At 42.5% G+C, this 25,767-nt stretch overlaps 1 protein-coding gene across 5 annotated transcripts in view; it reads right to left on the bottom strand.

Moving 5' to 3' along the window:
• Nucleotides 1-25,702, bottom strand: part of TBC1D22B (TBC1 domain family member 22B) — a 73,192-nt gene extending 47,490 nt beyond the window's left edge. For 4 of the 5 annotated variants that reach the window (XM_081520561.1, XM_081520562.1, XM_081520563.1 and 1 more), the window contains exons 1-3: nt 25,500-25,702; nt 10,924-10,980; nt 2,050-2,357 (exon numbers count right to left, since the gene is read on the bottom strand). In XM_081520561.1, coding sequence (XP_081376687.1) covers nt 2,050-2,357; nt 10,924-10,980; nt 25,500-25,555 — 421 coding nt within the window. In that variant the 5' untranslated portion in view covers nt 25,556-25,702. Of the gene's footprint in view, nt 1-2,049; nt 2,358-10,923; nt 10,981-24,167; nt 24,208-25,499 lie in introns of those variants that run through there. The other variant, XM_081520565.1, reaches the window with a different exon arrangement.
• Nucleotides 25,703-25,767: the final 65 nt, after the last annotated feature.

Here is a 25,767-nt window from a genome sequence, read left to right as displayed (position 1 = left end):
TACCAAGGCACTGTCTGCACAGAGACTCCACTTACTGCAACAAATCTGACAAATTTTTTGTGACTTCAGGGGAAAAATCTTTTGTTTTCTTTTTATCCCAACCTGGAACTTTTCTTGGGTGTCTAATAGCGAGTTTGGGGGGGCAACATAGTCAAAGGCAGTATTTGCCTTCCCTTTCCACGTCTCAGAGCAGATAGAAAACAACACTGTAAAAGCACACCACAAAAAAAAAGGTGATGGCTGCTCTCCCGAAGCTCCAGGCCCCAGCCAGCTGCCCCGAGGGCTAAGAGGGTCAGGATTCCTCGCACAACTCTCACCTATTTTTGGCCCAAGCGTGAGAAGCTCTGGCCTAAGGTGGGTCCTCTGTGCTTCGACATTTCTCACCAAAATGAACCGGCTTTTAGTTCTGCCGGGATATGACTGAAGTAACAGGCACACGGACTCAAGCTGAACTCTACTGTCTGGTTTCTAGACACTTCTGAACAAGATGGTAGGTAGGAGAAATGAGCAGGATAACGCTAACATTTACTGACTGCTTACTAAGGCACTGAACTGGTCACAGTTACCTATGTTCTCTCATTTGATCCTTACAACATACTACAGCAGGAATTTATCACGATTTTGAGGGAACTATAGCTCAGAAAGGTTAAGTAATTTGCAAGGGAGAGCTGAGTTATCTTGGGTCTGACGCCAAAACCCTTATTTATTTTACTTCCCAAAACAAAACTCAGTTTTAAATTCTGACCATCCTTTCATGACTGTTTCATACTCTTTACATATTTGGGCCTTAACAAGTAGTTGGCACAAGAAGAGTTAAACAGGGAATCCTCATCAATCAGCAATAGGAGCTTTATAGACTCAACGGCCACAGGGTACTTGGTCTGGATGCCCAGTGCGATATGGGGCTGAGGAAATGCAGACCACATGGTACAGAGCTGAGACTGAAGCCCGCTTCCGGTTATCAGTGACTGACCGACGCTCACAGGAGGAAACCCACAACCGGAGTGCTCTGGATGGTCCTCACTGCGCAAGGGCAGCTTGTCAGGGACCGTGGTGGCGCCTTCTCTCACACTGGGACCCTCTGGAGACCCTCGGTCTCATGTGAAGACACTTTCCATAGCCAGGAGCTGTGGTCACCTGGCCAGTGGGCACTGAATGCCTGTCTGGGCGCGTCACTGGGCCCCAAACCAGAGATGCGAAGTGACTATGGAATGATTTTCAAGGCCTCACAGCCTCATTTCCTGAGCACATCCTCATCTGAAACTGTAAAAGTTCTCCTAGAACAGGAGCCAGGACACGCGCCAGGGCTCTGACATTCCACTTCCTTTTCACTCTTTACCACAGTCAGCTGTTTTAACTCTCACTAGCATGAGGGCACTTCCCCTTCCAGCTCAGAACAATTGGCTCCCATAAAACGCTTTAGGGCAACATCGGACACAGCAATGGATACTAAAAAGAGTACACTGAATTGTCTCCAAACATCTGCTAAAACCACCACCATCTCAACCGGTTACTGCTGCCAGGTTCCTGAGAAGAAGGTAGGAGCTCCTCCCGCCCCACCCAAACCTGGCAGGCAGGGAGCTGTGACACAGGGACTCCGTTCCTGAGGTACAGCAGAGAGACGGCCTGCCGCTAGGGGCTCTTCCCCAGAGCGGAGGAACGGTGCCAAATATCTTTGAAATTCAGCCACTAACAACTTCGACTACATTTCGTCAACACACTTCAACCTGACCAGGCCCAAAGAAATGTGAGGCAACCGCACCATTAACATTCTGGACCCCAGCACAGGGAAAGGAAGCAGAGAAGGGCAGGCAACACGGGGGTGTCAGCAGTGAAGCCCCGGGTCCCAGGGCCAGGCAGCCGTCGGGCGGGAGGAGCGAGCACAGCTCCTGACCAATGAGGTTCCCTGAGGGCCCTCAGGCTCCAGCTTGCTTACTTATCATCCAGTGGACGACCTGAGGGATGCCTCCCCCGCCCAGAACCTGTTTTTATTTAAAGTGAGCTCTGCTGAAAAGGCTGAGCCTATGGCGGGGAGCTGGACAGACTTACTGGAATTTCTGGACAGCTGGGCGTCACTGCTGGACTTTATGACCTTGTAGCTGGCAGGTACATCAGATGTCGTTGACTGGGACCGTTCTGGTTTCACTCTCAGCTTGCTGTGGTTTTCCAGCACTTGGGCAGCAGTCGCCAAAGCAACTTTTGAGTTCAAAGTTTGGAAAGCAGGGGATGAAAAGTCCTCTTCCTCGTCATCACCAATGTCCCAAGCGTCACTGGTGTTCCGGGCAAACTCGTGAAAACTGGAGGCCTTCTTACTCTTCAGAGGAACCGTGCTGACTTTTGACCGTTCTTTAATGAAGCTTTAAGAAAGGAGACACTGTTACCAAGGAACAGTCTGACATATCCGACCACTTTCTCTTAACAAATTATTAATAGTATTACAAATTATCTCATACACAATCACTATCCTCTTCAAATAAAAAATATCCATATCCATTCCTTATCTAGAAGCGCTGAGACCAGCATTATGCTGCAGAACCAGAAGAAACAAAGACAGCATCACTCTCCAAATATTCCACGTTCTCCTCTATACCTCCCAGCCCCGGCACTTAGGTGAGGCTACTGATTCTGGCCAATGGGCTGAGGAGAGAAGTGAGGCAGTCCCTGCTGAGCCAATGTGTAAAGAACAGGTGTGAGTTCTCCCTCTTTTTTTTTTTTTTGCCATACAATGTGGCATGCAGAACTTCCCCGTCCAGGGATCACACTTGTGCCTCCTGCAATGGAAGTGCAGAGTCCTAACCAATGAACCACCAGGGAAGTCCTAGGTGTGAGTTCTCTATAAGCTTTCTTCTGTCGTGATAACTGGCGAGGCTGCAGGTGGCGGCACCACCTTCAGCCTGCATGACAGAGTGACTAAGTGGAGCAGAGCCTGCCCTCCACACCCTCTTTACCCTACCTTGGTCCAGAAGCATGAGTGAGAAATAAGCCTCTGTTGTGTCAATCCACTGAGATTTCAGAGTTAATCTGTTATGGCAACGTACCCTAAAATATTTTCTAGAGCAGGACATCAACTACTGGTAGAACAGGAGATAATTTTAGGTAGCCCACCTGTATTATTATTAAACATTGAGTTTCAAAATGAACAAGTTGTTGTCTTTTTATTCTGTTAAAGTCCTGCTGCTCTTGAGGAGGGATCTGAGTTTGACGCCACTCTGTCTTTAGGATTATTTTTTAACAAAGTGAGGGCAGCCTCAGGTTCGACATTTTGTAAGCAACAGGATCTGGCTTAGAATTTAATTAATAAGACTGTTTTGTGTTTCACTGTATTTCTGAGGTTATTTTCTATTTTGGGCAAATGATACTGGTTTTCCACTTACAAAACTAGTAGGATTTACTTTAAAAGTAAATCTAATTGAATACACAAGTTTATTTTTTCAAATGCATTTAATAATAATAGTATAAAATATCGCAAAAAAGTCGTGAAGACGATACATGACTTGAGTTTGGGAAATACTCAATTAACTTGTTGAGGAAAGAGAGCCTAGTCCTAAGAGTCAGGCAGGCCATTCCAACTTTCCTGAACGTTTCCTCTTTTTTTTTTGGCTGTGCCATGCAGCATGCAGGATCTTAGTTTCCCAACCAGGGATTGAACCCACGCCCCCTGCAGCAGAAGCATGGAGTCTTAAACACTGAACCGCCAGGGAAGTCCCCCTGAAGTTTTCTTCTTTCTGTGAATTCCTTAAGGTCTGGTGGCCCTTATTCTGGTTCCAGGGGACCACGTGGTTGGGATGTTTCTATAATTTAGTCTTATCTAGCATCCCTCATACCCCAAGCAAGGAAACAAAGAATACAGCCTCGTGTAAGTTTACACCTGAGGACTGGAAAGCAACATCATTAAAATGCCTCACTATTTCCCTCGGCAAGGCAGGGCAACTCTAGTCTAAAAATCAAGCTCTGCCATAAGAGCTGAAGTTCCCCATTTCCAAGAGATATTCTTCCCTTTAGGTAGAGGTGGCTGGTCTAATACCTATCACACCTCCTGAGATATGTCCAACAGTCATTCTGAAAGATAACTGTTGTTAGTATTGATAAAGAGACACTGGTAACTCACACAGCTCATCAGAATGACCCTATTATTAACACCAAAAAAGGAGTAAGATATGACAGGCATATTTTCAAACACTAGCCTCACATAGAGTAAAGGAAAACGTATCACACAAGATGCAAGAGATAACATGAGATTACACGATGTAACAGCTCAAACGTGATGGAAACGAGAAACCATTTTCCACCCACTAAATCAGCAAAGATTCAAAGATGCATCCTCTTGGTGACGACCCAGGTGTAGTGAGACCAGCTCTCTAATAGCACAGGTGGGGGTGTGTGTCGTACCACCTTCCGGAAAACAACATAGCCTGAATAGCTATTCAGGCTGTATTCACATAGCCTGAATCTTAAAATGCCTCATAATCTCTGACCATAAGAAAACAATCAGACAAGGACCGACTGTGTAGCACATGGAACTCTGCTCAGTGTTATGTGTCAGCCTGGATGGGAGCGGGGTTTGGGGGAGAACGGATATGTGTATATGTATGGCTGAGTCCCTCTGCTGTTCACCTGAAACTACCGCAACATTGTTCATAGGCTATACTTCAACCCAAAATAAAAAGGTTAAAGTTTGAAAAGAAAAAAAAAGAAAAGAATCAGAGAGTCAAACAAAGGTGATCTGGAACAGTTTATAATGGTATTGTGTATTTTGGTTAAAAACTGCAAACATAAACATCTAGAAATTACAAATGATGAAATATACTACGGTTCAGCCACCAGATGCCACTGAAAATCACATTGTGAAGGCTATTTAATAACACTAGAAAGTGAGCTCAATAAAGTGAAAACTGAACCAAAATTATGTATTTTTTATGATCTCTATATTTCTTAAAAAGTATGTGCACAGAAAAGACCAGGAAGAAAATGCATCAAAAATGTTAACACTGCTTATCTCTGGGCTGTGGAATGATAGTTGACACTTAATTTTTATACCTTCTCTGAATTATTCATGTTTTCTACAATGAGCATATTATTTTTATTAATCACTGGAAAAGGTTGTTTTGTTGGCTCTCGTCAATCACCAAAGAAAGAGTACTTCTAAACCTACTGAAAAAAAAAATAAAACTGAGGTAATGCAGCACAAAAATCTGCTCGTCAGAAACCCACCCAGGAGCCAGAGGCAAATTACTCCCCGGTAGACCCGCTGAGGCTGTACGTTCTGGACCCGCCACTATGACGGCTTCTCCTCTGTGAAAGGGGACCCAGATCTGCAGCCTGCAGTACTCACCTCAGAGGGTCCGCTGTCAAGAACAAACAGGCAGATGTATCAGAAAGAGCTGCCATCAAAAAAGAACGGAAAAAAGCACAGGAGGATATTGTTTTCCTCTTTGGAGACCACATGAACCTCAAGATTGCGCATGATGAATCCAAAAGAGTGATATGAAGTGCTTGGGAGGGCAAGGTTATTATTTGTTTTTCTCTTGGTTGATGTTTCCTAAATACCCTCTTGAAGTCTTAAGGATTCTGTAGGGATATATGGCTGAGTCCCTTCATTATTCACCTGAAACTATCACAACACTGTTAACTGGCTATACCTCAATAGTCTTAAAAAAAAAAAAAAGAATTCTTTAGGGAATTCCCTGGCAGTCCAGTGGTTAGGACTTGGAGCGTTCACTGCCGTGGGCCCGGGTCCAATCTCTGTTAGGGAACTAAGATCCCAAAAGCTGCTCTGCCTGGGCCAAAAAGAATTCTTTAAATAAACCACGAATCAAGAGGATCAAAATCAAGCTGAATTTTAAATCAAGTCAAAGAACTGACTGGATACTGTTAGTCTAACACTGGATGAAGCAATATGCACACCCTGGATGGATTAAAACACTGCACCAAGAGATGGGTCATGCTGGGCATTGGGTTCTGACAGATGCTGAGCTTTCTACACAAGTGAAGAAGGTAAATTATCTGAGTGGTGGGTACATGAGCGTTTGTTATCTTTATCCTTTAACCTTTTTATGCATTTAAAGTATTTCATTATATTTTTGAAGCAGATGAAGGTTCAAAATAAGTGCACTAGAATAAGAATTGGAATCACTCAGATGAACGCTTTGCAAATAGACATTGGAAGGAACTATTCCAACACAGTGGAGAGGAGAGAAGGGAGAAAAGGCTGCCTTTCCCTGTAGTGAGAAGTCACGCGAGAGTCCAAGCTGCCCATTTACATTCTGCTAGAAATTAGAGATCCCTACCTCACAAAAGCCCACACTCAGTCATCAGCCAGTTAAAGAAGTCAGCTCTGTCCTTAGGAAAGAGACCTTCATGGAGGAAGGGGTTGGCATCACCTATAGGGGAAGGAGTCTGAGGACAGAATAAGGTTGTAAGAACCACTCTCAAGAATGAAAGAGGAGGGAATTCCTTGGTGGTCCAGGGGTTAGGACGCTGTGCTTCCACTACAGGGGCTTGGGTTCACTCCTGGTCAGGGAAGTAAGATCCTGCAAGTCATGCAGCATAGCCAAAAACAAACCAAAAAAAAGGAGCGTGACAGTGAAGAGATACCTCTCAGAGGAAGCAGAAAGAGCGACAGACCTGCAACAGTGAGGGGAAGATCTAAAAGCTTTGCAGCTTTTCTGTTGATTGATATTGTTCTCCACGGGGAATAATGTAAATTCATACACACATGGTTTTGTTGTTGTTGTTTAGTCGCTAAGTTGTATCCAACTCTTTTTGCGACCCCGTGGACTATAGCCCGCCAGGCTCCTCTGTCCGTGGGATTTCCCAGGCAAGAACACTGGAGTGGGCTGCCATTTCCTTCTCCAGGGGATCTTCCTGACCCAGGGATCGAACCCGTGTGGCAGGCAGATTCTTTACCACTGAGCCACCAGGGAAGCCCTTATATACATGGTAGTTAACATTTATTGGCTGTTCACTAGGTGCCAGGCTCTGTACTACTATTTATATATACCCATTTTTCTTACTCATGCTCATTCATAAGCCTATGGAGGTACTATTATTATTATTCCTATAGACAGATGAAGAAACAGAGGCTTCCTGAGGTCATGAGCAGGCAGCGAAGTCTGGGCCCAAATCCAGGTCTACCTGACTGTAGAGGCTGCCTGTACTTTCTAACCACCCTGCCCGGAAGAACTGGTTAAAAAGATGAATCGAGTTGAGGACGACTAGGATCTGCAGCCTGAGAAGAGGAGTTACCAAGCAAACTGAGCACATTGCACCACAGCAGTAATTTCCACATGTCCACAGCTGACAGCCCTAACTCTTTGTAGGGAGACTCTCGCTCTACATGAAACAGGCTGTGTGTGTTGGTAGCCAGAATGGGAAGAAGCCACATTTGAGGATGTGATCCTTGGAGGAGAAATGTCTCTCTTCCCCTTTGACCCCAGCAGTCACAGTAAAAAGTGAATCCAGGTGATTCTAGCTGGGGGTGCCTCTGGCATACAGGCTGCCTCATTTTAACATGGTCCCAACTTAACCTATAACTAACCCAAGGCACAATAATGCCACAGTGTGGCTTCAAGTTTAACCAAAATTATTTAAACAGAACTACACCAAAGTTACAACCAAACTGGCCTCGTACAAACACCTCCTTACAGCTGTATGCCAAATTATAGTTTAAAAAGCACTTTCAAAAATAAATAAATAAATAAATAAATAAATAAAAAGCACTTTCACAGATACCTCATTTAATGCTCACAACAACTTTGTGAGGTAAGCCTTATTATTGCTACTTCATGGATGAGGAATCTAAGGGTCAGAGAGGTTGAGTAATTTGCCCAAGATTATGGAGTTAGTAAGTGATGCATAAAAAGAGATTCAAGAAGTACAGGTGACACTCAAAACTCACAAATACATAATGAATGACCCATTAAGAGAAACTCAGTTTTTGATGATTAATAAGTTGTTAGACGGTAACACAAACCAAAGGATATTTTGCAGAAGAGTGGCTACAGGTTATAGGGGTTAAGACACAAAAGATCAATCACTCTGTAATTGGATTAATACTCTACTGTTTTTACTGATATGGCTATTCACTTAGTAGAAATATGACAAAAATTTATTTGACACTGGTAAGGGATGTAAGCAAGTGGGGAATTCAGTAAATCCAGTCACATCAGTAACTAGAGGGGCTTTGCGTGAACTAGAATTATAACTCAGAACTAGAATATCAATTCAGAAAACAATAAATTTAGAAGCCTGTCATACCATCAGGTGGCCAATGGGGCCACTCTGCGGTAAGACTAGTTTTTTCTGAGCAATAAAAATTATTGCAGGCAGTATTACCACTAATGGCAATAATTTGGCAAATGGAAGTCAATATACACAGACGGGGGTGACTGGTTGTGCTTGCGCAGTTTAGATGATTGAAGATCCAACATAAAGGCTTCTGCTGTGATGAGGATTAACCACTCAGTAATTAACGGCCTAAAGTGGGACGATAATCATGCATCAGAGAAAGTAATAAAAATGTCCCAACAAAGGTACTAAAATAAGGGCAATAAATGTTTTATACTAACAATCTGGAATTGTAAAATGGTCCAGTGCAGACCTACTTGTTGTCCCTTACTGTAGAGTGCTAATACCAAACCTCCATGTGCACACACACAAAAAAGGGTATGCAATTTATTCGGTGACAGTTATACTCCTCCCAAATCACAGAGCTAAACAACTACTTCTACGGGTCGCATGAATGCAATTCTGCTGAATGACCAGTGGAAACATTCATGGTTTTATATTGTTAACAGGTGCAAAACAAGAGTGTATAAAGTTTGCCTTTGCAGTTTGTGATATGGTGATATTTTAAGACCCATCCTAAATACAGATTCAAGGAAAACTCTGCTGATGACAGGTGCAGGCAAGGTATGGTGACTCTGAACCAAACATAAAATAGGATAGTACATCCCACTGCCTTACAAACATGGACAAATCCTGGCTGTGAACAGAATTGGCTAGAAGGAACAGAATACTCAACTCTGACACTTAAATTGTAAAGACCATGACGTCAGGGTACTAAGCTGGTGTTTCTGCAATTCTCTTGTCCTTCCCTCACGTTACAAGTTAACTGTTAATAGTTTTTGGCACCTTATTTTCACATTAACACATGCAAAAGCAGGAAATGTGAGTGGAGGCAGAAAGTGGTTTTCTTCACAAAATGATGTCTTACTGATTGGAAAAGAAACTCCTGCTAAAAACTCTCCTTTAGACTCTTCTTTTACAGCTCACTGGCCAGAACCAATGAGATGAGCCCATCACAGATTAGTCACTGGTATTACTGAGGAATTATTATAAAAGCCTTAAACTAACCCAGATGCCTACTCTAAGTACACTGTTGCCTGTTCAAGAGCTGAATGAAACTATGGTCTTGAGCAAGGAAGAAGCAGGGGCCGGGAAGGCGGCTGGGTAGGTAATTAACAGCGCCTGCCCCACTGGCCAACAAACCAGACAGTCCCCTGTGAGTAAAACTGGGAAATAGAACCCATCATACTTAACGGAAATATCACGCAAATAGCACAGAAAACATGTATCCCCTTGAGAAGATCTAATACAAGATACATACTAAGAAACGTTAAAGAAAAACCCACTGTCTAAGTAAATGGAGGGATTTCATTCCTTCTTTCCATAAATATCTACTTAGTACTTAGGACCTAAAATAAGGGCAATAAATGTTTTACAGTAACATTTACTGAATTTTCTTTTCGCTTGTCTGGGTGTTAAGACACACTGGTGAACAAAACAAAGTCCCAGCCCTCGGAGAGCTTACACTGGCGACTTCTGATTAAAAAAAACCAAAAATTGCATTTTACAGAAATGAACAGCAGTCATGCTTCACAGTATTTCAGAAGACTGTACTTTCTACATATTGGCCAAACTGAAAAAAGAATGGGTTGGTGGAATTAGAGAAAAGTTCACCACACATTCAGTTATTAAAAGAATATTAAAATATTGATAATGCACATTTGTAAGGTATTTTTCTAGGTATTCAAAATACTTTAATGTATATTCTCTTTACTTCCCCACTGACTATGAAGGAAGAAAGGGTGGCTATTATGACACAGGCCCCAGAAGGATGAAAATCTAGGTCTCTTGTACCTCTTAAATCATTCAGCTTTCACTATGAATGACAGCTTTCCTAGAGGTAAGACTCTAAGATTAAACCTGCAAAAAGAGAGAGGCCAAAGTTCTTAGAACATGTGAGAAGATGACCCATCATTTAAACTTATTGTGGCTGAACGATGGCCTATGAGAGAAAGGTGTGATAAAGTGATAACTGGGGGTATGAATACACACCCATACAGCTGGGATTTAACTAGGGCTCTTCTGTGTTTGAAAATAATTTATTAGTATTTTACTAGAAGAAATAGCCCCCAGGGATCTTTTAACTCCACTGTCTGGCTGGGTTTCCTTACGTGTGTCAAAGAGAAAAAGGACCTGAAGAATGCCAGCTCCATAGTTAAGTTCTATTTGCCCCGGTTCTCAGAGAGTAAGTAAGGAAGAGCGTGTGTGTGCATAAGGAAGAGGGGAGGTGTGTGTGTGTGTGTGCGTGCGTGCGTGTGTGTGTGTGTGAGTGATTGAGAAGCATGGGTCAATCAGTCAATTTTAAGACAATATTTACCAAGTAAGCCCTTCTCACAGAACAGAGACAAACCCTATATAAACCAACTTCCAACATAAGAAAAAGATCTCTGATGTAACTTAATTTTCCACTTAGTAACAGACTGCTTAGAGGTAAGAAGACTGTTCATCTTCTGATCCAAAACAGAACAGAGAAGCCAGAAAAGGGCAAAGCGGAAACTGTCACTTCTACAAAGTAGGGGAGGGTTCCACGGGTTTTAGAAGAAGTACATGCATGAGAGGAAACATATTTTGACTTACTTTTTGGTGAGCCGAGGGTCCAGAGGAGGGTGCTGTGCTCCATACACGGGCTGGATGCTAAAAGCAAGGAAAAAAAAAGGAAGACACAAGTTGTCAGGAAGGTAGATGTGTTGGGTGAGTATCACCTGCATCACAACATTGGAAGGGACTCTGAGAAACAGGTTACCTCCAAGAACAACTATGCCCAAGCCAAAGGAAAGCAACCTACTCTTAAAAAAAAAAGTTCATCTTCCCAGGTGAGGTTTCAGCACCCTACGCAATTATCAGGAAGTTCTATCCGTAAAGGCAGCATGGGAAGGCTTACAGTTGGAGAGAACACAGTTCAAATGTAGGTTGTGGCATCCACTATAAACCTTCACTAAATTACCTGACCACCTTGAATATGCTTTCTTATCTGTAAAATTGGAATATCGCCTACCCCAAAGGACCACCTGGACTACACGACAGTGAAGCAGCACCACAGATCAAGAGAGAAGTGACCCAAGGGAGTCTCACAACTGCTGGTAGGGGTATAAACGGACACAACCACTTTGAAAAAGTCCGGCTATATCGAGGAAGAACAAAATACACATACCCTAAAACTAAAGATATGTAGATATATATCTATAGATATATGTCGATATATATCTATATATCTTTAGAGAAACAGATAGATATGTGTAACAGGACACACATATAAAAGTGTTCATAATCTCTGATATGCAGATGACACCACACTTGTGGTAGAAAACAAAGAAGAACTAAAAAGACTCTTGATGAAAGTGAAAGAGGAGAGTGAAAAAGCTGGCTTAAGACTCAACATTCAGAAAACTAAGATCATGGCATCCAGTCCCATCACTTCATGGCAAATAGATGGTGAAACCATGGAAACAGTGAGAGACTTTATTTTTGGGGGGCTCCAAAATCACTGCAGATGGTGACTGCAGCCATGAAATTAAAAGACGCTTGCCCCTTGGAAGAAAAGCTATGACAAACATAGACAGCATATTAAAAGCAGAGACATTACTTTGCCAGCAAAGGTCCATCTAGTCAAGGCTATGGTTTTTCCAGTAGTCACGTATGGATGTGAGAGTTGGACTATAAGGAAAGCTGAGCACTGAAGAATCGATGCTTTTGAACTGTGGTGTTGGAGAAGACTCTTGAGAGTCCCTTGGACTGCAAGGAGATCCAACCAGTCAATCCTAAAGGAAATCAACCCTGTATATTCATTGGAAGGAGTGATGCTGAAGCTGAAACTCCAATACTTTGGCCACCTGATGCGAAGAACTGACTCATTTGGAAAGACCCTGATGCTGGGAAAGATTGAAGGCGGGAGAAGGGGATGACAGAGGATGAGATGGTTGGATGGCATCACCAACTCGACAGACGTGAGTTTGAGTAAACTCCAGGAGTTGGTGATGGACAGGGAAGCCTGGCGTGCTGCAGTCCATGGGTTCACAAAAAGTCAGACACAACTGAGTGACTGAACTGAACTGATAGCTCCAAACTAGAAATAACCCAATTGTCTATCAACAGAGAAATAAACTTCCATGTGTTCATATAATAAAATACTTCACAGCAATGTAAATAAATGGAATAAGGCTGCAAGTAATATGAATCTTACAGATGTCACACTGAACAAAAAAAAACAAGCAAAGAATAAAAGAGTAAATACTATATAATTCTATTTATACATACTTCACAAACTGGCAAAAATGATTTCTATCACTTAGGGATCATCCATACTGCTGCTGCTAAGTCACTTCAGTCGTGTCCAACTCTGTGGGACCCCACAGACGCCAGCCCACCAGGCTCCCCCGTCCCTGGGATTCTCCAGGCAAGAATAGTGGAGTGGGTTGCCATTTCCTTCTCCAATGCATGAAAGTGAAAAGTGAAAGTGAAGTCACTCAGTCGTGTCCAACTCTTAGCGACCCCATGGACTGTAGGCTACCAGGCTCCTCCATCCACGGGATTTTCCAGGCAAGAGTACTGGAGTAGGGTGCCATTGCCTTCTCCTCATCCATACTAGCAACACAATAAAGGAAGCACGGAGTGATTCACATAAAAGGATGTGGTTATCTCTTGGGGGAAGGAAGGAGGGGTGATAGACAACAGACACGGGGGATTCCAGGGAGTTCACTCTCTGATTATTTATCAAGTTTATCAAGTTACCACACCACACAATTGTTTTATGTACTTTTACACAGTAGTTCACAGTTTAAAAAACACACACAAAAAAGAGTGACCTGAAATAATTGTATACTAAGCCAAACTGTTAAGTACAGAGGCAACAGAAAAGCATGCTTCAGCATGTAAGAACTCAGGGAATCTGGTTTCCTTGACTCGTTCCTGAGGAAACTACTAGAGGAAAAACTTCAATTAATAATACAATAAATGGAGAAACAAGCAAAGGCAAAAGGCTGGTGGTGGACAAGAATCCGCCTGCCAATGTAGGGGACACGGGTTCGATCTCTGTTCTGAAAAGACTCCACATGCCCTGACGCAACTAAGCCCATGTGTGCGCCACAGCCACTGAGCCCAAGCTCTAGAGCTGGCGAATGGGCAACTACTGAGCACACATGCTGCAACTCCTGGAGCCCGCCTGCCCACCTAGAACCTGGACTCTGCAACAAAAGAAGCCCCGCACCACAACTAAAGAGTAGCCCCCACGTGGAATCAAGACCCAGTGCAGACAAAAGTAAATAAGCATGTACATTTTTAAAACTTTGTAAAGCTTGAGCCTTAAATTTGAGGCTTTCTGGTTGCAGAAGAGAATGCAAAAATAATGTAACTGGCAAATGTTAAAGTGGGATGGAGGAAAAGTGGACTGAAAGAAGTAGACTGATTTCCTCATCTTTTACTGACAAGGCTCAAAAGATACTTATAACTGGTAGCTCAAGGAATATATAGGTATGTTGTTGTTGTTCTCTCAGTCGTGTTTGACTCTTTGTGACCCCATGGACTACAGAATGCCAAGCTTCCCGGTCCTTCATCATCTCCTTAAGTTTGCCCAAGTTCATGTCCACTGCACTGGTGATGCCATCCAGCAATCTCATCCTTTGACGCCCTAATATACAGGTATGTTTAAAGATATAAAATAAAACTAAGAAAAATAACTATTATAATCAACTAAAGGCAGGTGGGAAGGAGGCAGGAAATAGTACTAATTTCATCATTACCCATGGTAGGGAGTCAATAGACTGTCTGAAGAAACATGGTATAAAGTTACACACAATCACTAGAATAACAAGATAACTCTTTCAAATCATCAGAACCTACACCAGAATATACCCACCTCCCAAAGCAAGTACAGTCCTGATAGTGAAAGTTTTTTAAAAGAAAATATTAAAAATAGAACTAAAACCAAATATATCAGTCACTCCAATAAATATATATGGGTCGAACTTACCTATTAAAAGAAAAGGGATTTTTATCAATGGGACCGGTAAAAATCAATTACAGTACATCTATATCCACTGACATGAAACACTCGTTGAAAAAAAGTTGCAGAATTATATGCAAAGTAATAACTCCATTTTGTGTAAAAATCTTTAAAATAAAATATATGATTATGTTTATGTATTTACAGCATATTTCTGAAAGAACACATAAGACATCAGAAGCAGTGGTATGGAAATGGAACTGGTGATTGGAGGGGCCTGTGGCAGAGACCAAGTTTTCAGTGCAAACCTTTTTATACCTTTCTCAATTAGTATTGTATACATGATCACCTTTCTGCTGCTGCTACTGCTAAGTCGCTTCAGTCGTGTCCAACTTTGTGCGACCCTATAGATGGCAGTCCACCAGGCTCCGCTGTCCCTAGGATTCTCCAGGCAAGAATACTGGAGTGGGTTGCCATTTCCTTCGCCAGTGCATGAACAGGAAAAGTGAAAGTGAAGTCGCTCAGTCGTGTCCGACTCTTAGCGACCCCATGGACTATAGCCTACCAGGCTCCTCCATCCATGGGATTTTCCAGGCTCTTGTACTGGAGTGGGGTGCCATTGCCTTCTCCAGATCACCTTTCTAAGAAATAAATTAAGCAATCTTTTTTTTTATTTTAAATCAGTTTATTTGTCTATTTTTAAACTTTACAATATTGTATTTGTTTTGCCATACATTGACATGAATCCACCATGGGTGTACATGGTTTCCCCTTCCAGAACCCCCCTCCCACCTCCCTCCCCATCCCATCCCTCCAGGTCATCCCGGTGCACCAGCCCTGAGCACCCTGTATCATGCATCCAACTAAATTAAGCAATCTTAAGAGCACTGGGAAGTTTAAATGGGATAATGTGTAAAAAGTCCTTCAGCACAATTCCTACAGGTAGTTAAGCAATAATAGCAGGTGATGAGGTAAATGCTGCCTGACACACACTCAGTGCTTAAGAAATGTTGGTGTTCTTCCTCCTCCTGATTTTTGTAATTTATTCCATACTAACATTTAGAAAACAGAACAAGTTAACCAAGTACCTACTTTGACATAAAGATGTGATCCTAAAGTTGCTTTTAAATAAAAATGTAGTCAATATGATTATTTTCACATTGATTTCTACTAAGATCCCAAAGGGAATATTCTTGTATAAATCTTTAGCTATGACTAGGGCCCTGACTTTTTAGTAGTAAGATTTCTGAACATCTCTGGAAGGTTGTTAAGTAATTGGTAAACAAACCATCACATGTACTACTACAGAAATACAAACAATGCTACTTGAATGTGTTTACAGTTTCCCAGGCAGAGGAGAAGAAGAGAGAAAAGAAGGATTAAAGAATACAGGAAAGTTTGGCTTAGAGAGAGAAAGCTTAGACAAAACAAAAAGCACAAACTAGAAAACCCAAAGGGCCACTGATTTGTATTTCAGTATTTGCAAATACTCTTAACATGAGTACACTTGAACTCTCTAAGTCCATAAGCTTCTATGTTAGCAAAATATAAAGATCAGAGAATAAACTCTACAGGAAGATATTAATGGGAAAGTTGGGTTGGGAGACTGAATAGCAGAATAAGAAAGAATCCTTAGATTCTCTCCATAAAAGAGTATTACCATCTGCCAGTAATATAGCAGAAAAAAAAGCAATCCTAATGGTGCAAGTTTAGGAGCTTTAAAGGCCATCAGTAATCTCCTAGGAAAAGGACCTTAACATCACTGTAGACTATTTTTTAAAGACATCAGCCCAGAGTGCTGGCATAGCCAGAAAGGCCAAGATAAATGGTGGACTTCATTAGCAAAGGTATCAGAGCCTAAACTGAACTTATGTCTGAACTAAAACCATAACGTATCTGTTAACATTTTTAATTAACATATTCCTGAACTAAACCATAATGTGTCTGTACCTGGAACTCTCTGGATAATGTATCAGTTTACTGAATCTCAAAAAGGAGAGGCAAGAAGTTAGAAAAGGAAGAGAAGCCCAGATGACTAAATGAAGACAACCTGAAAGAGCCTGGTGATTAAGGTGCTCAATTTCCCGGCATGTATAATTCACCTATCAACCTGTACAACACACTTCTACTAGACAAACTCAACTCTAGAGTAGGCTGGTCTCCACACACCCTAACCTCAAACACTAAGCTGGGCTCTTCTACCCATTGCATTTAAAAAATCTTATCCATCTTGAAACATTCCTTCAAATTCTACACCCTCTGCCCCATGAGCCTTTCTCTGAACCTATCCCCAGCATACACTAACCCATGCCTTTGCTGATCCCCTAAAACACAGAAATTGAGGCTTATACTGCTTTTAAAGAATAAACTATTTTTTAAGTAAACTAGATTTAGAGCATAATATACAGTATACCCAGGTAGGTGCTCAACACCTACATAAGAAATAAAACATTATGGAGTCGAAACCCCAGCACAACCCTTCTCAGGAAACCATTGAGTCTGGCATTTTTCATCTTCATTTTTGTTTTTATATTTTCTATGCATGTATCCCAAAACAATATAGAGTATTGTTTCGCATGTTTTAAAAACTTCATATAAATGGCATCACACCATATTTACGACTTATTTTGATGGTAAATCATAAATGCTACTTTAAATCTTAATTTCATGGCTGGCTGGCTGATTTCTCCAACACACATTTAAAAAACATTTGCTTTACCAAAAGAGTAAAAGGCATTTAGTTCACATTTTCAAAAACAAAGAAAAGTATGGAGAAAGATATAACAAACACCCATGAACCCATTACTCTGACTTAACAAATAATTAACACCTGTCACATTTCTTTTTCTTTAAGAAAATAAAGTGTTCAAGAGGCTTCTGAAGTTCCAGTTGCAGTCCCCAGCCCCATTCCCCTGCCTCCCCAAGAGATAACCACTATCCTGAAGTGGATACAAAATCCTTCCGATCTGTTTTTATACTTTTACACATATTCATGTATCCATAAACATGCAATATCTTTTTTTATGTTTTAATACTTTTATGTGAAAGACTGCACACTGTACATGTCAGTCTACACCTTGCTTTTCTCACTCAACAATGTGTTTTCACCCAGCTCCGCTTTTCAGGTTTTCTGATTACAAAAGTAACATATGCTTACGTGGAAAAACCAGAAAGACAGTAACACTGAGCATCCTCTCCATGGGGAAGCTGAGCTGCCAAGTACTTTCCGATCCTACAGAGCGGTGGTGGGCCACGTCTGTTTCTGCGGTCCCCTCACCACCTGGCGGAGCATGACCCACGCCAGCAGGCACTTAACAGTCAGTGACTCAAGCCCGGAACGATGAGGAACCCCGGCCTCTGTGTAAGCTGACTCCTGTCTAGCTACACCTAAAAATGACGAGGCAGTCACACTGTATCTCAGAGAAACCAAACCGCATATACAGAGAAAAGAAGGCCACGGGCTGTGCCACAAGGAAGGAAAAAAACGAAGCAAAAGTCTCGGTCAACCTCCATTGTTCCCTTCAATAAACCAACACCGCAGAACGTGTTGGCATAGCTGGTTTACGTAGTTGGAACAGTGCAAAAATCCCGATAGGAAAAAAGATCAACAGGTGTGTTTGTTCAGCACTGGAAGAGGAGCTAAAGCAAACACAGGCAGAGCTATTCACTTGGAAGCCAAACACGCTGGCAATCAACGCAGGGTCACACGCTCACTCCATGGAAGTCTTCCAGAATTGGGGATCCACGCTGCTGGGGTGATAATTTAGTATCTCCTAGTCGCTGACTTAATCAGTAAAGCATTTCCAAGCTAAGAATAGGTTGTAATGTACCTGCCCAGACAGGCTGGGACCATTACACTGAGTCTACTATCAGATTCTTTAATGTTATGAAAAATGACCAAATGACAGAGAAGGTTTCAGTTAAAAATCTACAGGCTCCTAAGTAATTCAAGGGATCAGACACTTCTTAGCGTCACTGAATATTAAAAGAGCTCCTTGACTTTAATAATAAACGCACATGTGTGCTAAGTCGCTTCAGTTGTGTCTGACTCTTTGCGACCCTATGGACCGTGGCCCACCAGGCCCACCAGAATCCTCTGGGATTCTCCAGGCAAGAACACTGGAGTTGGTTGCCATGCCCTCCTCCGGGGGATCTTCTGACCCAGGGGTTCAGCACCCACCTCTTATGTCTCCTGCATTGGCAGGCAGGTTCTTTACCACTAGCACCATCTGGGAAGCCCACTTTTGCTTAAAAAAGAGGGAGAACATGGACTGTGACTTGAGCGTCCGACAGAGACAGTCAGAGCTCTTCCAGTCTGCAGGTGGCATTGCCACAGCTAACTTCGGGATTGCATCCAAGAGGCCCTGAGTGGGGTGGTGTTTAGATTGATTGGTTTGATGTTGCACACCCCTCGCCCTCGTTCTTTCTGAGGATCCTTTCAGAGAAAGGATTCTTGTTTTTTCTTCATTAGATAGTGACTTCCAAGCAAGCTGACTTCTCCCCTGGCATACTCCAACCTGATTGGACAAAGGAAGCCCTATGGCCTGGGAGAGGAACTTATTTTTAATTTTTCTTTCTTACAAAAACGGATTTTTTCCCATAAATATTTTTACTTCAGAGGACTAGGACCAGTTTGTTTTGGGCCTTTCTGCTGAAAATTTGTCTCGTTTAAGAGGCAGTTAGGATCTTTACCATATGTATGAATTTGTATAATTTCATTTTGGATAGGGATAAACTTCTGCTTCTGATAAAAGCCCGGAATTTCATCTGGTTCCTCAGAGCATTGCGTGTGTGTCTTGCTGTGGCCCCGAAAGGTTTTGTCTAAAGATTCTGGAACGGCAAGTTGCTGGCTTGCCTTTTCTGAAAAGAGAACATGCAAAACCTGACCATCTTTTAAGACCTTCATCCGTGGAAACCACTAAACAGGAGATTCCCGTGGGATGGAGGGGACGGGAGAGAGAAGCCTGGTTCTGGCCTCGATCGTGGCCTCCTAATACCCCTTCACTGCAAATATAAATGTATTCAAGCCCTATTTATAAGCAAATACTCTTCCTGCCTCCGCCAACCCCCCACAGAACATCACCTGAAATTGCCAATCACACTTTGGTCTGCAGCCACCGGACCATCTGTCCCCGCGCAAGAAGTGCTGTGGTTCAGGCGGCTCCTGGTCGAGCGCCTTCCCTTTCTGACATCATGGCCCGAGGAAGGCTGGAGTTGCTCTGAGAGCAGTTTGGTTTGGGATGATTCTATTTGGTTTCTGTTTTTATTCTTTTGGATCAGCATTCTCCCTATCCCTTTTGGCCACCCTCCCTCCTAAACATGTACAATAACTATACAGAGACTGCTACAAACTTGTATATAGTTTTTGGATCAAACAGCATGAGGAGATGGGAAACCATTAAAAACTGGGGCTCTTGCTCTCCTTTGCTTTGTAAATTCACAAGTGGGGGTGGGGAAGAGGGACAGTTAAGATGTTTACAGAACTTTAAGCTCCCTCGGAACTTTTGCCAGTGTGGAGGAAAATAAAAAAGACCTTAAATAAAAAAAAAAAAAAAGAGGGAGAAGCCCTTCCCAGAAGGATTGGGGATGAGATTGTGGGGAATTAGCCAGGGTTTGGCTCACATTTCTCTCTCCTTCCAAGTCTCATCCACATTTTCACTGGAAGCATCCATACCCTTGAACCAGATGAGGTGCTTGGACAGAAGGTTATTTACATCTTAACAGAGACTGAGGGAAGGGGGAGGCAGCAACAGAGTGTGGACCAGGAGTCAAGAAATTTGCAGTGTGATTTGGGGCTACTTTCCCTCTCTGGCCTCGGTTTCCTCATTGGCAGTGCTCTCAGGGTTGAATTATAACATTCTATAATTTCATGACACTCAAACGTGCTGTGGGGCCAGAAATTCACTCCTTTCAAAAGCACAAGACAGAAAAACCCACCTTCAGCGCTCCCCGCCACCTCCAATCTATTCTTACTTATCAATCATGCCTCTGTGACTGACAGAGCAGAAGATAAAACATCCAGTGACATGAGCTGGAGTTGGCAAGTTTAACATTCAACTGCAGAACCGGTAAGAGCCTCAGAGCTCATTTAATCCAGACTTCATTTCATAGATAAGGAAATTGAGCATGGAGTAGTTTGCATGTTGTCCTAAACTGTGGCTTTTTCTGAGGCTAGGACACCACAATCTTACCTGACAACCTAAGCTAGAAACCTGAGGGTAACACCCCTTCAGCCCCTCTTTCTCCCTTACTCCCCAAATCCAGTGATTTACCAAGTCCCAAACTTGTCCTTTATTGCCATTACTCTAGTCGAAGCCCTCATGGCCTGTCCCTGTACTAACTGCAGCAGACTCTTAACTACAGCTGATTTGAACAACAGGGGTTAGGGGCACCGACTCCACTCACAGCCCAACCCAGGGATCGAACCCAGGTCTCCTGCATTGCAGGCGGATTCTTTACCAGCTGAGCCACAAGGGAAGCCTCTACTCACAGCAGGGAGACCAATGAGGAAGGTACAGCAGTGGTCCAGGCAAGAGAGGACTCAGTTTGATCCTGGAAGTAGGGAGTAGAAGTGATGAGAATTGCTCATATTCAGGATATATTCTGACAAGCCAACACAGAACCTGCTAATGAACTGGATGTAGAAGGAAGAGAAAGAGAACGAAAGACATTAGGATTTTTGGTCTGAGGGACTTGGTGAATGGGTTTACGTGATACTGGACAGAGTAGATTTGCAAGAGTGGGCAAATGTGGAAATCAAGAGTTCTGCTTGGATGTGTTACTTGGATGTGAGAGATGCTATTAGACAGCAAAACAGAGATGCATTAGTCGTTCAGTATCCAGGGACTTCCCTGGCAGTCTAGTGGTTAAGACTCCGTGCTTCCACTGCAGAGGGCACAAGTTTGATCCCTGATCCGGGAACTAAGATCCCACAGGCCGCATGGTATGGCCAAAAAAAACTGTTCAGTATCCACTGGGGAAAAGCATCCAGCATCAGAAATCAGGTTTCCTTCCATCTAATTCAAGGCTCTCTTCTCAGTGGTTCTCACAGTGCAGCTCCCAGATTAGCAGAGTGGTGCCCTTTGGGAACTTCTCAGAAACTCAACTTCTGATGCTCCACCTCAGATGGACAGAACTGGAAACTCGGAAGTGGAGCTTGGCAATCTATGTTTTAACAAGCCCCTCCAGGCGATTCATTCAAGTTTGAGAAGCACTGCTCAAAATCATACTCCTCATTGCTGCCCCTGCATTAGGCTCTTTTGTGTTCCCATAAACCCTCTGCCTAATCAACAACAGGCAGTATTTTTGCCACCCAGGACTCACTGGGGAGCTCCAGACACACCACTGATCAAAGTTCTTCAATTTGAGTTTCTGAAACTAGAGCAAGGAGGAGAAACAAATAAAAATAGAAGCTACTATAATCACAACTAGCATTTTCATAATGGCTCATGTTATTGAGTACCTTCTATGTACTTTCCATGCATTACCTCATTTAATTCTCATAACAGCCTTATAAGGTAGACACTCTGTCCTCATTTTAGAGGAGGAAACTAAGGCACCAAGAGGTTAAGTAACTTGCCCAAGGTCACACAGAAAGCGGCAGAGCTGAGATTTGAAACCAGGCAGTCAGGTTCCAGAGCTTGCATTCTTATTCATTTTTTCTCCCTTTTTGGAGATATAATTGACACATAATCTTGTGTAAGTTTAACATGTACATTCTGTTGGTTCGGTACACTTTCAGTCTCTCTCTGAAGTTTCGTCCGCAGTTGGTTGAATTTGTGGATGGATGCAAAATCCATAGATATGGAGGGCCAACTGTACCACCACCTCATATAAAGCACTTGAACACCTGCAGATCTTGGTATCCAAGGGGGTCCTGAAACCAATTCCCCCAGACACTGAGGGACAGCTCTACTGCAATATGATTACTACTGTCGCATTGGCTAACACTTCTATCATGTCACATAATTAACATTTCTTCTTTGTGGTAAGAACAATTAAGATCTAGTCTCCTAGCAACTTTGAAGATTAGAATACAGTGTTGTTGACTATAATCACTATGCTGTCCACTGACTCTCCAGAACTTATTTATCTACTAGTTTGAAGTTTCCAGAGCCTGTATTTTTAACCACATGGTACATACTGCCTCCTGTCTTCCTAGGCATCCACACAAGGACCATTTGATATATTAAGCACATGGGGCTCTTATGAATAACTGAGAGCACTTATAAAGATGTTTAATTCCATCAAATTACTATATGAAGCAATTCCACTTCTACACATAGTGAAAGGATTGGAAAACATACTTTCACACAAAAAACCTGCATACGGATTTCACAGTTTTATTCATAAGAGCCCCAAACTGGAAACAACTCTAACGTCCATCACCTAATGAATGGATAAACAAAGTGAGGTACATACATACAAGGAATATTATTCAGCCGTAAAAGGAATGAAATACTGATACATGCCACAACAAGAATAAGCCTTGAAAACACTACACCTAAAAGAAACCAGTCACAAAAGGCCTCTTACTACATTATTCCATTTATACAAAATGTTCAGAATAGGTAAATCCATATAAACAAAAAGATCAGTGGTTGCCAAGGGCCAGAGGGAGGGAGGGAGGAAGGGGGAGTGACTACTAATGGATATGAGGTTTCTTTTTGGGGTGATGAAAATACTCTTGAAATTAGTGTTGATGGTTGCACAAAACCATTTATACGCTAGATGAATATACTAAATACCACCAAATTATACACTTCAAATGGGTGAATTTTTATGATATGTGAATTATCTCAATAAAGCTGTTATTTTACAAAAGGATGTTTAATTCATTTTGAACTTGAGGCTATTTTACTACATAAAATTCCTATTTGCTGTAATTAAGGTTGCTGGATCATGATCAAAGAAACTGAAAGTCATCTGCTATCGTTCTGAATTTTTACCTTTCAATTTGCAAAGAGGAAGCTAGCTAGTCTCACTTCTAAGTTGCCATGGACCTAGACAGTCATCTGTGCCATTTCTCCACCCAGACAAAATTTTTCTTCACTATGACCGAAAGAGTACAAATGCAAAAAGTTCTATTCTTGAGAAAATGTACTAATATTTTCCTTACATCAAAGCACTTTCTATCTAAAAGAATTTTGATTTTCTTCCATAACCAAGGTCCCCTAGGGCTTCCTTGCTAAAAGCCCAAGTTGAACAAGATGCTCTTCAACAAGCAAGGCACTAAAAACCATTATGAATCATGGCAATATTTTAACGTCTTAAGATAAACAATGAACATACATACCTCCTACTGGAATAAGGATCAGAGAAATATTCTTTAAATGTATACTTTCTCTAATAATAACAGAAATATTAATAAATAGTATTTACTGAGCAACTATAATGTGCTAAATATAAATAAACACTGTTTTAGGTTCTTTTCAAATAGGCTGTTTAATTCAGTCCACACAGGAATCTTGAAGAAAGTATTTTTATCCTCTTTTCACAGATAAGGAAACTGAGGCTTAAAGAGATTAATTGTCCATGATCACATAGATAACACTCCAATAATAATCCAAAGCTTTCAGAACTCAAATGTTTTCTCCTCTATCTTTCATATTCCTCTTCAAAATGAAAAAGGAAGCCACAAACTTGAAGAAACTGAAAAGATTCCTCTTCCTATCTAACAAAAAATAGTGCTCTGCAAAAAAGATGACTGCTTCTACAATCCAAAAGAGGAAATATAGAAAATAAAAACTGTTAGTAACAACCAGCAGTTGGTAGGCACAAAAAGACTATGCCATGTCCCACATCTCAAATACTGCTTCCTGATTTAACAGTTTTCCCATAGATTCTGATTATAACTTTTGATGTCAAAATTTAATGATCTCACCATGGAAAACCCCGGAGAACAGCAGTTCGTGAGACTGGAGAGCTCCCTAGACCAGGAAGGAAAAGGAATCAGTAGGCAGGAAGTGGTGCCTATCTAAAAACATAGAAGTCTTTAGCACTAATATTAACACTGTTATCCCACAACATTTCAATCTGAAGTTATTTTTGAATTCCCTTACCCTATTTTTTTACTATATTACAAAAAACTGACCCCCGATTGTCTAACAAGATCCTATCAATAAATAAGTCCACTACATAGCCACCACTGACCCTGATTTCTCTCTTGCTATTGATAAAACAAACCAAAAAAGCTAACAGGTTTAAAGGATTATCCCTTTATCAATCAGCTAGGAAGGGTAGCACATGGGGTACAATCAATCATGAACCTCGTTATCAAACAGACTGTGGCTGGCCAAAATCTTAAATTTAAGATTGAAACATACACTCCTTTTACTTCTCAGCACTACCCCCAAACAAATTGAAACTATAAACCAACAGTAGACTGATGAATGGACAATTGTTAAGAGTCTCAACGTATACCAAAAAGGGGTGGGGCGGGAGTGGAGATTATCTTAGAAATAATCTGTTCTCCACCTAAACAAGTCTAGAATGAAAGAATTTAATGCATTTGCACAAGAAGCACATCACCAGGCAGAGGAGGACACTGGGGTATGTCAAATCCTTAGAAAATGCTAAAGAAATCATCTCGATTCTAAGTTACCCTGTAACAATTCCTAATGGGAAAGGACCAACTCAAGATATCTTAAATGAGGTCGAGTTTTCCTCACTTTTCTTGTCACCTCTCTCCCCTCCCCCAGATGGTCTCAAGCTCCCACCAGAATCTTTCCAGGAGTCCAGGAGAAAAATTCGTACGTGCAGAGGCGGGGGAGCAAATGAAGGGGTCATCCTCGTGCAAACAACCACCTGTGCGTGGTGAAGACCCCCGTCCCCTCAAGAAGTTCTGTTTCAAGTGAGAAGCAGCTCTGAGGATAGCCTTTCAAACCCAAAACCGACACTGATTACTCACCCAACTCCACTGTCCCCTATGCGCGAACTCCGGCCACCTCCCGGCTGAGGGAAGACCCTCAAGAGCCCGACGCCCCCAGACCCGGGTCTGCTCCCACACCCAACCATCTCCAAAGCTCGCCGCCCACTCCTTTGCCTGACAGCCGTCCCGCCGCCACCAGGCAGTCCCAGCTCCCCCCCGCCCCACGCCCAGGTTCTCCAAACCAGCATTCTTGGATCGCTAGCGCCCCAGGCCCACGGGATTTAGGGCTTAGGATTTAGAAGGGTTTGGTCCAATCTCCTCTTCCTCTCAGCGTCCTGGGCTCACCTCCCCGGCAGCTTGGCGCTCCTCTTCCAAAACTGCTTGCTATTCTCGGCGGCCATTGCTCCGGCCTGGGGAAGGCCTTGTAGGCGGGCCAGGGGGTTATCCAGCGAAATGCCCCCAGGACCCCGCAATCGCAGGGCCAGCTCAGGCCGCTTCCCCGCTGCTGGTCACCCGCTCCCAGCTCCCGGGGGCGCCATCTTGGATGTGGGCACCCCCCAACCGAGCGCCGCTGCCATTGGTGAGCTGCGCAGGCTGCGGGAGACGGACCAAT

This window comes from Giraffa tippelskirchi, chromosome 8 (genome assembly GCF_054371585.1).
Source record: "Giraffa tippelskirchi isolate mGirTip1 chromosome 8, T2T-mGirTip1v1.2.pri, whole genome shotgun sequence".
NCBI lineage: Eukaryota > Metazoa > Chordata > Mammalia > Artiodactyla > Giraffidae > Giraffa > Giraffa tippelskirchi.
This window is presented reverse-complemented; position numbering and strand designations above follow the sequence as displayed.